At 44.3% G+C, this 15,193-nt stretch overlaps 1 protein-coding gene across 1 annotated transcript in view; it reads left to right on the forward strand.

The window, feature by feature from the left end:
* The window catches only part of TRAPPC4 (trafficking protein particle complex subunit 4), a 29,153-nt gene that overhangs the window by 10,502 nt on the left and 3,458 nt on the right, over positions 1-15,193 (forward strand). Inside the window, exon 4 of the mRNA XM_069742426.1 lies at positions 12,108-12,234. Within this exon, the coding sequence (XP_069598527.1) occupies positions 12,108-12,234 (127 nt within the window). The remainder of the gene's footprint in view (positions 1-12,107; positions 12,235-15,193) is intronic.

A 15,193-nucleotide genomic window follows, 5' to 3' on the forward strand; every position in this document is an offset into this window, starting at 1 on the left:
TCATGAAGGCAGGAAACGCATCGAATTTTTCATACCACTATTTGGACAACTGGACCACGTGTCTATACACGGATTTATATACTGTGTTTTATATGTTTTTTTGTTGCATTTAATAATTGATCTTTGTCTTCACGAGTGTACATTGTTTAAATGTGATGTAACGCGTTTATGTTATATACCTAGTCTTAGGACACTTAGCAACTAGTTTGCACAGCACTCCGCACTTTATTTACATATGCACTTTGTATTACTGCACATTGAGCGTATCACTGACCTGCTTTCGCGTTCATTTCTATTAGGGGGACGTGTGCGCATGCCTGTGACGTCGGTGTGACGGTGCATCGCTGCCGGCGCCCATTGGGTGAGGCGGGTCTGTCATTGTTGCCATGGCTATGGCTTCTCTGGCGTCTCGCTTTGCTCGGGAAGCCGAGCGGCGATGCTAGTTCCGGCGCTGACGTCATAGCGCATGCGCAGTTTACACAGTCCCATAAATGATTTTCAGGTGCGGTGGCATCATAAATATCGGGTAGTGACACACGCTGTACGGCCCCCCGAAGAAGCCTACGCGAAACGCGCGTAGGGGCTGGCAATCGTCACGTCCACTCCACGACTAACATGGGTAAGGTCCAGTCCTTAACATTCTTTGATACAGCTAGCACATAGAGGCTCATTGAGGGATTTCACAAGTGTGCTTTCATCTTTTGTATACTTACCTTGCGCTCTGAACCTTGGACCTTAAGTCGTATTACATTTTGGGGTGGTACATGATTTTGTTACCTGTACCCTTCACATGAGTTACCTTACATGTACTGTAGATTTTTTAGATGTTTATGTGATTGTATATCTTTATAGTACTATTTAATAAATATTTGTAATTGTATTGATCTATTTGGCAGCGTTCTGACTCCATTCTTTCTAATTGTTCATATATATCATGGTTGTAGACTTTTTCCTACTTAGCAGTAATGCATTAATTAGATCTTGGGAAAACCCTCTTAATCTTAATATTTGCCTCTCAAGTTCCACGCCATTAGGTGAAGACTCTTCACCTGCGGGTGGTGGAATGGACCTTGAGATACTAGGTCTGGGATCTTTGGCAGAATCGAGGGATCACAAACCGACATTGCTCGAAGACATGAGAACCAAGGTCTTTTTGGCCAGAAGGGTGCTATTAGAATCACCCTTGCTCTTTCTTCTCTTCTCTTTTTGATCACCAATGGAATTAACATCATTGGCGGGAAGGCATAAGCTAGGTCGAACTTCCAAGGATACTGGAGCGAGTTTATCATGTCTGGATGATCCGCTGCGTTTAGGGAGGCGAACATTTGCGCCTGTCTGTTTTTTCTGGTCGCAAATAAATCTATTTGTGGAAGACCCCATATGTCCACTATGCTTCTGAGTATTTGAGGATTGAGAGTCCATTCTCCTTGGCGCAGCGTGTGGCGACTTAGGAAGTCGGCTTTTAAATTCTCTACTCCTCTGATAGGAGAGCCGTGAGGGATAGAAGATTGACTTCCGCTAAATTGAAGATATTTGTCACTGAAGACATTAGACTTTCTGATCGCGTTCCGCCTTGACGATTTAAATATGCGACGACTGTCATATTGTCCGACAGGATTCTTACGTGAGATCCTCGGAGCTGGGGAAGTGAAAAATTTTAAAGCATGATTAACTGCGTTCAGTTCCTTCCAATTGGAGGACTGCTGAATCTCTACAGCATTCCAGCGACCTTGAGCTATATTATGAACCAGATGGGCCCCCACCCCCCTGGGCTTGCGTCAGTGGTAATTATTTTAGAGGGTTTTATCGTCCATGGGACTCCTGGACAAATGGTTTTTATCTAACCACCAGACCAATGAATTAAGCACCTCTTCCGAAAGGGTGATATTTGTATTCAAACGCTTTTGACAATGAAATTGCGCCAAAAGGATCTCATGTTGTAAGGTACTAGCATGATATTGGGCCAATTGAACTGCAGGGATGCAGGAAGAGAGAGAGCCTAAGAGGGACAAGGCATCTCTAAGTGACATTTGAGGATTAGACCTTGCCATACTAACTTACGAGATTATGGCCAACTTCTTGGATTCTGGTAAGAGACATCTCTGACTTAAGAGTCCAAGATTAGCCCCAGGAAGGACTGCAGGGTTTCTGGATGAAGTCTGAACTTCTTGAAATTCACGATCCAACCTAAAGCCATTGTGAGGCAGAGTTTCCAACTATTAAAAAATAATCCAGGTAAGGTACAATTAATGTATCCTGATGTCGCAGATAAGCCATCATCTCGAGCATAACTTTCGTGAAAACGCGAGGAGCCATTGAAAGGCCGAATGGCATAGCTGTAAATTGGAAGTGACGGATCCGGCCTCCTAGGTTGACTGCCACTCTGAGGTATTGTTGGTGTTCTGCATGAATGGGAAGATGGTAATACGCATCCTTCAAATGTCATAAAACATCTAGGAAATAAAACTTTAATAGTAGACCTGATTGATTCCATCTTAAAGGTGTGATCATAAGATTTATTATAGTACGGAATGAACCATCAGGTTTGGGAATCAGAAATAAAGGGGAATAAAATCCCCTTCCTTCCTGATTCCTTGGTACTTTGATGAGAACATTTTTAGCCAAAAGGCTGAAAATTTCCAACTGGAGCGCCTTTTGCTGTTCTGAGAAATGTTGCAATGAAAGTATCTTGTGGCAGTCGGAAGAATTCTAATCTTAGTTCTGATTTTATTAGGTGGAGGATCCACTGATTTGAAGTTATATGTTCCCATTGTCGGTGAAAAAAATTTTAGTCTTCCACCTACTGGTACTTCCTTACTGACGGTATCTACTGCGTCTAGCTGTTTTGGAGTTACTAAATAAGGCACCTCTCTGTTTTGTTTCCCTCGTTTCCCAACGATCTTTGTGGTTCATACAGCCTCCATCTGTTAAATGGCCGTCTTCTAAACGCTCTCCTATAGGAAGGAAGAAACTATTTAGGAAAACCCTTCCTTCTTTCTCCTGCTTTAGTGAGTAGGTCATCAAGAACCTTACCAAGCAAGAACTCACCCTGGCACGGAATTGTACATATTCCAATGATATATTAAGAAAAAAGGAGCGCACTCAGCTATCTTAGGTTGGTGCTGGCTGTACTTGGGAAAAACCCAACAACAAGTCCAATATAGAAAAATCAGCCGCACTCTTTGCAAAAATGTGATGTATTTATTCACATGTGTTGAGACAAAATTTTCATATATATATATACACACACACAGCAGGGAGTATAAACGAAGTAGTAACGTTTCGACCCTGCCTCGGGTCTTTCTCAAACTGCGTTTTCTAGATAGTGTGAAAAATAAGAAGTGTGGTCCCTTTAAGGGCTCCTATTGTTGTGGTGTCAGGTCTTCCAGGCTTAAAGACTCCAGTATTCGTCTCCCAAGACGTCCTTAAGAAGAGCTTCAGTCTTACGGTCTAGTGGGTCTAACAAAGCCCCCGCATCTTCTACAGGGTGAGACGATTGTTTTGAAGTGGATGCTACTGCCGCATCTCCTTTTGGAATCTTAGACCACACTGCTAACTCATCATCACTGAAAGGGTAACCTCTTTTGGAAGAGGATGGGAGAAAACCTTTTCCTTGTTTGTTCCACCTTTTTTTTTTTTTTTTTTTTTTTTTTTTAACAAGGTCTTTAATGGTGGAAATGCCTTTGAAAGCTCACCGTTTCTTCTGGCCTAGGCCAGCAAACATAATATCTTGTGCCGTACTGATTTAGTGTCTGGGCAACCCATAGTGTTTCTAACAGATTTACAAGATTGTCTATGCTATCAACTGGAAAGCATGTTCGTCCCTCATCCTCAGAAGAACTAGATGATGATCCCGAGGAGTTTGAAGATCGGATCAAGCCCTCTTCAGACTCCGAACTGGAGACGGGGTGGGGTGGGGGGGGGGGAGGGAAAAGGCTTTTGCTTTCCTGTGTTTTTTTTTTTTTACTTTTTGACCCCAGAGATTGGATTTCTTGTCTATTCATGGCTCTGATATTAGTGGTTGTTACCGCAGCCTCCTCCTGTAGGGTCTGATTAATACAACCTGGACACAATCTCTTAGGATATGAATCGGGAAGGGGTTGCATACATAGGGCACATTCCATATGTTTTGATTTACTGGATTTCTTAGCCTATGGGGAGAAGGAAGGGATCATCTTGTAGGTAGAGGATTAAATACACTCACCCAGTGAAACCATCACTATACCGGTTTAGGAGGTGGAGACGCTGTGCGGAATCTGAGTAGATCTGTTTCTCTACTCCGTCTTGTGTGAGTGTCAGTCACCTCATTGGAGCGTCCACTCTTTTTTTTTTTTTTTTTTTTTTATATTCTTTGTGCCTGCAGATTTGGAACATTTAGCGCTGCTGTCCTTACTAGCGCTATCCTGCTCCACCGCTGGTGGGTGCTCCCCATGTGCCGGAGACAATGTTATGAGCACAAGTGCTCTGTGTCCCGGCTCCTTTCTTGAACATGCGGCGTTCTGAGCGCGCCGACGACCGCGCATCAGAAGTGCTCCGAGCACTGCCGGTTCAGCGTGGCAGAGCGCACTTACCTGTAAGACGCTGCCGCCGCCTCCTATGCCGGCCGATCCGCACCACTAGCGCTCCCTTCCATAGGCCAGGGCTGGCTGCCCGGAACCTAACGGAAATGATCAGTCGAGGGGGGAGGCTGCATGCAGTGGCTCCCCTGCCCCTGCTACTGATGCCACAGCCCCTGCTGTTCACATGGAAACCACACAGGCGGGTGCACAGCTCAGGATACTCCATGTAGGTATTCCAGGTTTTCCAATAGGAACAGGAGGAGAGGGGGACCGCCCTTTTGTCTCGGTAGGTTTCCTGTTCCTATGGGCGGGTCCCTCTCTCAAAGTGGGTGCTGTCACGGCGAAGGGTAAAATGTATTTTTCACATTTTTTAGTAGGCTCCTTAGAGAACTTATAGCACATGTCAGGACATAATCCACACCCCGGGACTAGGAGCAAATGATCCTATGGAGAAAACGTCATCCATCAATGTGTGAGCCTCACACATCACTTCTGCTTTTATCTCCCTACTCCCACAAGTCTTCAGACGCCAGCCCCCCTCAGTGACAGTTACCGCAGTGTTCCCCCTTCCTCAGTCATCAGAGTACCCCCTCTCCTTTTCCAGAAGTCACAGTAGCCCCCCAATCCAATAGTTACGGACCGCCTGAATTTTCCAGGGCTCCTCACTCTCATCGTTGAGAACAAAGTGTCCTCTTCACCCCCAGTCCTTACCCCGTGAATGTTCCCACAATGCTTTCCTTTCACAATGCATGAGCTGCATCTGAACTGTTAGGAGTGCAGCTCCATGTGTCCAACACTAGGTGGAAGCACTGACCATTGATTTCCGAAAGAGTTGGTAACAAATCCTGGCACCAGTGACCGGCGTTCTAGCCTCCATGACGCCCGTCTTATGTCACCGGAGTCTCTGCAATTATCTCTTTCTTTTTTTTTTTTTGCCTAAGATGAGAATTTTGTCTTATTTTGTACCTGTTTTGGATGTTCTCATTCTCTCTGAAATGCAATGTGTTATGGTCACATTCACAAACATGTGTAAACAGTCCAGGACCCGCCATTTACCCCTATTTCTGAACAAATACGTTTTCAGGTTTTTTTCGTACTTGTGGTTTAAAGAGTTGAGTGTAGTATGTGCGTGTATATATGTATATGTATGTATGTATATGTGTATATATATATATATATATATATATATATATATATATATATATATATATGAGTCTATTAATCTCCCCCCCCCCCCCCCTCCAAATGGGGGTGGTCTTTGTTGTTTGTTGTCCTTTCTCTTGTGCTTTTCTGGACAGAGAGTTCAGATGTTGCTCCTGGGATCTGTTGCGGCCATTCTTCCAACTTCGGGGTCACTGCTCCAAGTGCTCCTATCACCACTGGAATCACTGCTGCCTTCACCTTCCACATCTTCTCCAGTTCTCCTTTGAGGCCCTGATATTTCTCCAGATTCTCATATTCCTTCCTTCTGATGTTCCTGTCACTTGCCACATCTGCTCTCTTCTGATCCTTGTCTACTATCACAATGTCTGGTCGGTTAGCCAACACCTGCTTATCCATCTGGATCTTGAAGTCCCACAGGATTTTAGCCCTTTCATTCTCCACCACTTTTTCTGGGGTCTCCCACATGGATTTAGGGGGACGTAGCCCATATTCTGTGCAGATGTTCCTGTATACAATTCCCGCTACTTGGTTGTGGCATTCCTGCTTGCATTTTGAATCCTGCCACTATGTGTTGGACGGTTTCTGAGGTTTCTTTGCCTAGTCATCACCTTGGGTCTTGTCTTGTGTGGTAGATTCCTGCTTCTATGGATCTGGTACTTAGTGCTTGCTCTTGTGCCGCTGTGATTAGTGCCTCTGTGCTGTCTCAGAGTTCAGCTTTCTCCAGCCATTGGTAGGATTTCTCCATGTCAGCCACCTCCATTATCTGTTGATGGTACATCCCAGGCAGCGGCTTGTCTTACCATGGCGCTTCATATTCCTGTTCTTCCTTCCAGATCTGTTGTTGTTGCTGCCTTAGGCTTTCTCTCAGCATCTCAGCTTTTGGTGCCATTTTCCTGATGTATTCCTGGATACTCCTTGTTTCATCCATGATGGTGGCTTGGATGTTTATCAAGCCTCACCCACCCTCCTTTCTGTTGGCATACAATCTTTGGGTGCTAGACTCAGGGTGCAGACCTCCATGCATTGTGTTACCGTATCCCTGTGTCTGTACATCTGCTATGTGCCCCTTTGGTAATTCCACTCCATCTGTCTTGATTACCTTGCCGCTCTTTATTACCAACCGGCCGCACTCCTCTAGTCCAAAGGACATCCCCATGTCTTCGCTGTAGATCCTTGTCAGGTGGATCAGTGAGTTGATATCTCTTTCGTTTTTTGCATAAAGCTTGATGTCATCCATGGAGAGGAGGCGGATGATGTTGCTTCCACTCTTGAACTTGTATCCATAGCCAGACTCTGACTGAGAGGGTTCAAGCCTATGCAGAACAGCAATGGAGACAGTGTATCACCTTAGTATATGCCGCATTGATGGTCACTTGGGGTAGTTGTCCTGAGTTGACTTCCAATGTTGTTCTCCATAGCCCCATTAAGCTTCTGAGGAAGGTTCTTAATTTCCTGTTGACATTGTAGAGACCCGAGCATTCACAGGTCCATGTGTGTGGCATTGAGTCCTAGGCTTTCCTGTAGTCAATCCAGATTGTACTGAGATTGGTCTGTCAGGATCTTGAGTCTTGAGCGACTGCTCTATCTACTAGGAGCTGGTGCTTAGAGCCTCTGGTGTTGGTCCCAATACCTTTCTGAGCTGGATTCATGTACTGGTTCATATTGTTCTGTAGCTTGGTGGCTATGATGCCTGACAGGTGTTTCCATGTTGTTGTAAGGCAGGTTCTTGGGCGGTAGTTGGATGGAGCTGTTCCTTTGTGAGGATCCTTCATGATCAGCGCTGTCCTATCTTCTGTTAGCCAAGCTTGGGTGGTGGCCTACTTCTAGCCGTTGGTTCATCTGCTTTGCAATGCGTTCATGTACCGCTGGTAATTTCTTTAGCCAGTAGGTGTGGATCATGTCTGGGCCAGGTGCTGTTCAGCTCTTCATGTTCTTGACCCACTGTTGGATGTCTGCTTCTGTAATGGTGACTGGTTCTGGCTCTAGGTGGTTGCTGTGTTTCATTCTCAGATCTTGCAGCCACATTGCACTGGTGTTGTGTGTTTTTTCCTTCTCCCATATGTTCCTCCAGTATTGTTCAGTCTCTGCTATTGGGGAGTTGCTGCCTTTGTGCTGTTACTCTGTAGTTGGGAGTACACCTTGGATGGTTCTTTGGAGAACAGGGCATTTATCTTTTTGGCCTCAGCTTCTCTGATGTATCTCCCTAGTCTTGCAGCGAGTGCTGTGAGCCTTTGTTTAGCAGTCTCAAGGGCTTTAGTTGGGGTCAGGCCTTTGCACTTGTCTAACTTGGTCTTATTCTTGATCTTTACACCCTTCTGTATTTCTGTTAGTTGGCTGACTTCCCTTCGTGTCACCTTGATCTTGGTCTCCAGTCTTCTTTTCCAAGGGGGGCACATACTTCTGTTCTTGCCGGTTGCAAATGCTGACAAGCATTTCCATAATTGCTGAGGCAGTAGCATAGATCAGTCTATTGGTTTGAGATATGATGGTGGTAGGTATTGATGCAAGTGCTCCATTGGCATCTTCTAGCATACTGTCTGGTGGTGTTTCTGTGCTGAGCCTTGGCAGTCGATCTCAGGTATTGATGGTATTTAGTTTATCTAAGATCTTCTGTTTCAGATTTGGCTGAATATATAATTATTTTTTTCGCTTGGATATTCAAATACTTTATATCTTTTATACATCTTTTTTCATGATACACGGGGCCTAATTATTATATTTTCACATTCTCTTCTTTTCTTTATTTTTTCATATATCGAGCGATAGCCATGGGAAACAAGGAAATCTGTGTATGTTTTTCACTTTTCTCATTATTTATTTTTATAACCACAAAAATACTTTTAAATGTTGTTCTCATTTCCATAATAATTATTTTTATATAATGTCTTCTTTTGGGGTTTTTTTTTTGTTTGTTTTTCTTAGCAGTAGGGCAGGGCTAGTAAATTCAGTTTGGTAGCAACGTTTTTTCTTTTTTTTCCTCTGCTTTTTATTTCATAAATCTAATTTCCCCTCTAGACAGATATGGTATAGTAGCCCCTCGTTACAGTAGAAATTCAGCTTACTTGCAGCATAGCAAAGCTCAGTGGGTTTCCTAGAATCCTGCAGCTCCTGCTCCCTCTCTACACCAAGGAATTGTTGGCAGATATGCAACAGATACAGGATTGTGTGCAGGAGGAGTTAACACTTTTATTACAGTAGATGGCGATGCTGTTACTATTATATCCTTAGTTGAATGTAATGCATATACTTGTTGTACTTTTGGTTTCATTTTCTCTGTGATAAAAGGTCCTTGAGACTTCCTGTTATGCTGTATTAAGAAGCTGATGCATGTACCTCATGTTCTGTGTAGATACAAGTTGATTTACCGCATATAATCTACTCTCACAAGTTTCTTCTGCGACCAAACAATGCAACAGGGATCACATGATCACTAGGTCAGGAGAAGAAAGTGACATTAGCACTTCCCATTATTGTGTATACAGCGATCAGTAAGGCAAAGACGGTAATAAGCCCCCTCTGCTTTCTGTATGTGGAGTCTGGCTGTGCCTGACAGATGGGTCCCTGGTCCCACAGCTGCCTAATCACTTGTAGTTGCTACTATGCATTAAAGTTGTAGAACGTCACAGCAGAGCAAAATATGGGTGGTCCAGAAGTAGTTAACAATAACTGTGGCGCCTCTGTGACTCGGGGGGGAAGGGGGGGGGGGGGAGGAGTTGTAATGGATCACACTGGGGTGTTTGTTCGTTATCCAGCATTAGCAAATGTGTCCATGAACTTGTGGCTATAAGGAAGATGAAAAGGTTGTCGGAGACACAACTCGTTTTTCACATATTTGTTCTGTGATATCTGTATGCAGCTGTAGGGCCTCATCTGATTAAGACCTCACTGTATACTGTAATATATACACACAGTGGGAAAATAAGTATTTGATACACTGCCGATTTTGCAAGTTTTTCCACCTTCAAAGTTGGAATAATTTTTATCGTAGGTACACTTCACCTGTGAGAGACAAAATCTTAAAAATCCAGAAAATCCCATTGTATGATTTTACATAATTAGCATTTTATTGCATGAATTAAGTATTTGATAGAATAGAAAAACTGAAATCTTTGTTTGCAATTACAGAGGACAGACGTTTCCTGTAGTTCTTGACCAAGTTTGCACACACTGCAGCAAGGATTTTGGCCCACCCCTCCATGCCAATCGTCTCCAGATCCTTAAGGTTTTGGTGCTGTCGCTGGGCAACATTGAGTTTCATCTCCCTCCAAAGATTTTCTATCAGGTTCAGGTCTGGAGACTGGCTAAGCCCCTCCAGGACCTTGAAATTATTCTTATGGAGCCACTCCTTTGTTGTCCTGGCTGTGTGTTTCTGGCCATTGTCATACTGGAAGACCCAGTCACCAGGGCTTCAATGCTCTTACTGAGGGAATGAGGTTGTTAGCCAAGATCTCATGATACATGAACCCCATCCATCATCCCTTCAATACGATTCAGTCATCCTGTCCCCTTTGCAGAAAACCACCGCCAAAGTATGGTGTTTCCCTAACCATAATTCAGTTTTGGACAATGTTCTTGGGGTTGTACTCATCCTCCTTCTTCCTCCAAACATGGCGAGTGGAGTTGATACCAAAAAGTTCTATTTTGGGTTCATCTGACCACATGACTTTCTCCCATGCCTCCTCTGTATCATCCAAGTGGTCATTGGTGAACTTCAAACAAACCTGGACATGTGCTGGTGTGAGCAGGGGGACCTTGCATACCCTGCAGGATTTTAATCCATCATGAATGAGTGTGTTACTGATGCTAATGTTTGAGACTGTAATCCCAGCTCTCTTCAGGTCATTGACCAGGTTCTCCGTGTAGTTCTGGACTGATTCCTGACCTTTCTCAGAATCATCCTAACCCCACGAGGAGAGATCTTGCTTGGAGCCCCAGACAGGGGAAGATCTTGTGTTTCTACCATTTTCTAATAATTATGCCAATGGTTGCCTTCTTACCAAGCTGCTTTGCCTATTGTCCTGTAGCCCATCCCAGCCTTGTGCAAGTCTACAGTTGTCTCCCTGGTGTCCTTAGACAGCTATTTGGTTTTGGCCATGGTGCAGAGGTTTGTGTGGACAGGTGTCTTTTATGCAGGTAACAAGTTCTAACAGATGCAATTAATACAGGTAATGAGAGCAGAGTAAGAAGTTTTTCTTTAAGGGTACGATCCCAGAGTCTGTAATTGACAGCCCTTTGGACGCAGCACATGTCCGTTGTGTCCAAAGCGCTGCTGGCTTTTCAGCGCAGGGGATTCCTCATGTGTTTAGTGAACCGTGTGGAATCACCGTCTCCAATACATTGTACAGTTCTCCGCAAGATAAATTGACATGCTGCAGTCTGGAGAGACGCGCTGCATGTCCATCTTCGCTGGTGATCCGCATGTTTCTCAGCACGCATAGTGGACATGGGCTTTCTTGAAATCCCATCCACTATGCTGTAACATCTGGACACTGCAGATGTACGCAGCGTCCAACCTGCAGCATTTACTGACCGTGGGAACATACCCTAAGAAGCCCAATAGGTCTGTGAGAGCCAGAATTGTCGCTGGTTGGTCGGTGATCAAATGCTTACCGTATTTTCCGGCATTTAAGACGACCTTTAAACCTCTGAAAATCTTCTTAAAAGTCGGGGATCGTCTTATACTCCGTGTCTCGTCTTATAGGGCGGGTGCATATGGTGGGTGGGGCGGAGTGGTCCCGATGACGAAGAGAGGGGCATCTCACTGGGAAGGTGTAAGTGGAGTATCCCCCATTACCTCATTGTAGCAAGCAGCGATGCTCTCTGTGCTGGGGGGGCGGCGGCGTATCTCTGTGCAGCATCGGGGCTCTGCCGGCATTTCCTCAAAGCCCGGAGGCATCGGCAGCTCCATTGCTGCGATGCGGTGGCCTCCGGGAAAATGGCCGCTGGGGGCGGCGCATGCTCAGATTCAGACCTCGTCCCGACGCCCCCTCTCTTCGTCATCGGGACCACTCCACCCCACCATATGCACATTGGTCACCCGCCCTATAAAACGACACACGGCGTATAAGAAGACCCCTGACTTTTAAGAAGATTTTATATTTGAACTAGAAAAGTTGGGGGGTCGTCTTATACGCCGGAAAATACGGTATTTCATGCAATAAAATGCTATTTAATTATTTAAAAATCATACAATGTGATTTTCTGAATTTTATTCTTAGATTCTGCCTCTCAGTTGAAGTGCACGTATGATAAAAATTACAGATCTCTCCACTCTTTGTAGGTGTGAAAACTTGCACAATTGGCAGAGTATCAAATACTTATTCCCCCCACTGTTTATATACTGCTTCCTGTTGCCGAAACCCATTATCTGCTCTTTCTTTGAAGGTATAAAGTTCATGGTGCTTTCGGACCCACGACAGGCTGGCATAGATTCACTGCTCCGCAAGATTTATGAACTGTATTCTGACTTCGCTCTCAAAAACCCATTTTACTCCTTGGAGATGCCAATTAGGTAAGGAAAACAATCTAAAATGTAGTAAACCCCTTAGGCTGCTTTTACACATCAGTTTTTTGCTGTCAGTCTCAATCCGGCAAATTTTGAAAATACTGGATCTGGCGAATGTTGCCACCGGATCCTTTTTTTTTTCTCATAGACTTGTATTAGTGACGGACGGCCTCACGTTTCATCCGTTGTTCGCCAGATCCGTTTAAAATTGTTTATCCGCCGGCCGGAGAAAACGGACATAGTAACGTTTTTTGTGTCCGTCGAAAAAACGAACCGCGACGGATCCGTCACCGTCCCTCGTTTGCTAAAGCATCCAATTAGCTGGATCAGCTAATCGGATCTGGCAAAAAAAACGGATCCGTCGCATCAGTTTTTCACAATCTGCGACGGATCTGTATTTTTCAACGTTCGACAGATTGTGACAGATGGGAAAAAACTGATGTGTGAAAGCAGTCTTACTATGTCATATGTAGGGTGCCCATGTGCACCAGAACAGCAGCCACTTTTACTGGACAGTGTGGCTCATACAGAGCAGCAGTAAACTACTGTCCGTAAGTCGTTATAGATCATAATAACAGACGTCAACTCCCTTTAACCCCATTGCGCACCCTGCCGAACAGGTACATCCCAGTTGGGGTGCGAGTATATGGAGTATGCTCAGGAGCTGTGCCCGCTCTATACAGGGCGGATATTGGCTGGAATACTCAACCGGCATCTGCCTCTAACAACAGCGATAAGCTTCAGCCACGATTGCTGCTGTTTTTAATTATTCAAATGCTTTTTCAATCTGTGATAGTGGCATTTAAATGGTTCAATTATCGATGCTCGTGTTCATCAGTGCGCCCAGAACAACCATGGGAGACCGATATGCTACTCTGCCATTTGGAAGCCTGCTTGGTGGCCCCAATCGCTGCCATCTTGGCCCTCCTTTGAAGCTCAGCAATGCTTTGAGCTTCAAAGAGACTCCGATTTATACTATATACTGCAAGTTATGGCAATGACCAACAATTGCTGTACATGGTATAAGCTAGCCATTGACTGCTGTATATAGTATAAGCTAGCCAATGATTGCTGTATATGGTATAAGCTAGCCAACGATTGCTGTGTATGGTATAAGCTAGCCAACGATTGCTGTGTATGGTATAAGCTAGCCAACGATTGCTGTGTATGGTATAAGCTAGCCAACGACTGCTGTGTATGGTATAAGCTAGCCAACGATTGCTGTGTATGGTATAAGCTTGCCAACGATTGCTGTACATGGTATAAGCTAGCCAACGATTGCTGTATATACACCGTGTGCAGAATTATTAGGCAAGTTGTATTTTAGAGGATTATTTTTATTATTGATCAACAACTATGTTCTCAATCAATACAAAAGACTCATAAATATCAAAGCTTAATATTTTTGGAAGTTGAAGTGAGGTTTTTTAGATTTTGCTATCTTAGGAGGATATCTGTTTGTGCAGGTAACTATTACTGTGCGGAATTATTAGGCAACTTAATAAAATCCAAATATATTCCCATGTCACTTGTTTTTCACCAGGTAAACCAATATAACTGCACAAAATTTAGAAATAAACATTTCTGACTTGCAAAAACAAACCCCCAAAAAATTAGTGCCCAATATAGCCACCTTTCTTTATGATGACACTCAGCAGCCTCCATCCATAGATTCTGTCAGTTGCTTGATCTGTTTACGACCAACATTGCGTGCAGCAGCCACCACAGCCTCCCATGTAGTGGGTAAACGTGTGCACAACCTTAGGATGTGGTGCCCAGGTAGGTTCCAACACCTTAATAGTATATAACAAAACCTGGCACTCAACTTGTATGCAAGTGGTTTTATTTTACAGCAACAAAAACGTTTCGGTCACAAAGTTTGACCTTCATCAGCTACGTTTTGTGGGTGATGTATATCACAGCAAGGGCCGCTTCTCTGCATACACTTCCTGCATGGAGCAAGGATATGCCACAATTACTGCCTAACACTATAGGCCTCCAATATACATCACCCACAAAACGTAGCTGATGAAGGTCAAACTTTGTGACCGAAACGTTTTTGTTGCTGTAAAATAAAACCACTTGCATACAAGTTGAGTGCCAGGTTTTGTTATATACCACAGCCTCCCAGACACTGTTCTGAGAAGTGGACTGTTTTCCCTCCCTGTAGATCTCACATTTTATGAGGGACCACAGGTTCTCTTTGGGGTTCAGATCAGGTGAACAAGGGGGCCATGTCACTATTTTCTCTTCTTTGAGACCTTTACTGGCCAGCCATGCTGTGGAGTAGTTGGAGGCGTGTGATGGAGCATTGTCCTGCATGAAAATCATGTTTTTCTTGAACGATACCGACTTCTTCCTGTACCGCTGCTTGAAGAAGTTGTCTCCCAGAAACTGGCAGTAGGTCTGGGGGTTGAGCTTCACTCCATCCTCAACCCAAAAAGGTCCCACAAGTTCATCTTTGATGATACCGGCCCATACCAGTCCCCCACCTCCACCTTGTCGGAGTGGAGCTCTCTGCCCTTTACTGATCCAGCCTCTGGGCCATCCATCTGGCCCATCAAGAGTCACTCTCATTTCATCAGTCCATAAAACCTTTGAAAAGTCAGTCTTAAGATATTTCTTGGCCCAGTCTTGACGTTTTATCTTATGTTTCTTGTTCAAAGGTGGTCGTTTTTCAGCCTTCCTTACCTTTGCCATGTCCCTGAGTATCGCACACCTTGTGCTTTTTGTTACTCCAGTAACGTTGCAGCTCTGAAATATGGCAAAACTGGTGGCAAATGGCATCTTGGCAGCTTCACGCTTTTAATTTTCCTCAATTCATGGGCAGTTATTTTGCACCTTTTTTGCCCAACACGCTTCTTGCGACCCTGTTGGCTATTTGCCATGAAATACTGCAGAAAATGGCGGCTCAAATTATTTGATTTATTTTTGGAAAGTTCAGATTGTTTTCACTGTGCATTGC

Source organism: Ranitomeya imitator, chromosome 10 (assembly GCF_032444005.1).
Source record: "Ranitomeya imitator isolate aRanImi1 chromosome 10, aRanImi1.pri, whole genome shotgun sequence".
Classification (NCBI taxonomy): Eukaryota; Metazoa; Chordata; class Amphibia; order Anura; family Dendrobatidae; genus Ranitomeya; species Ranitomeya imitator.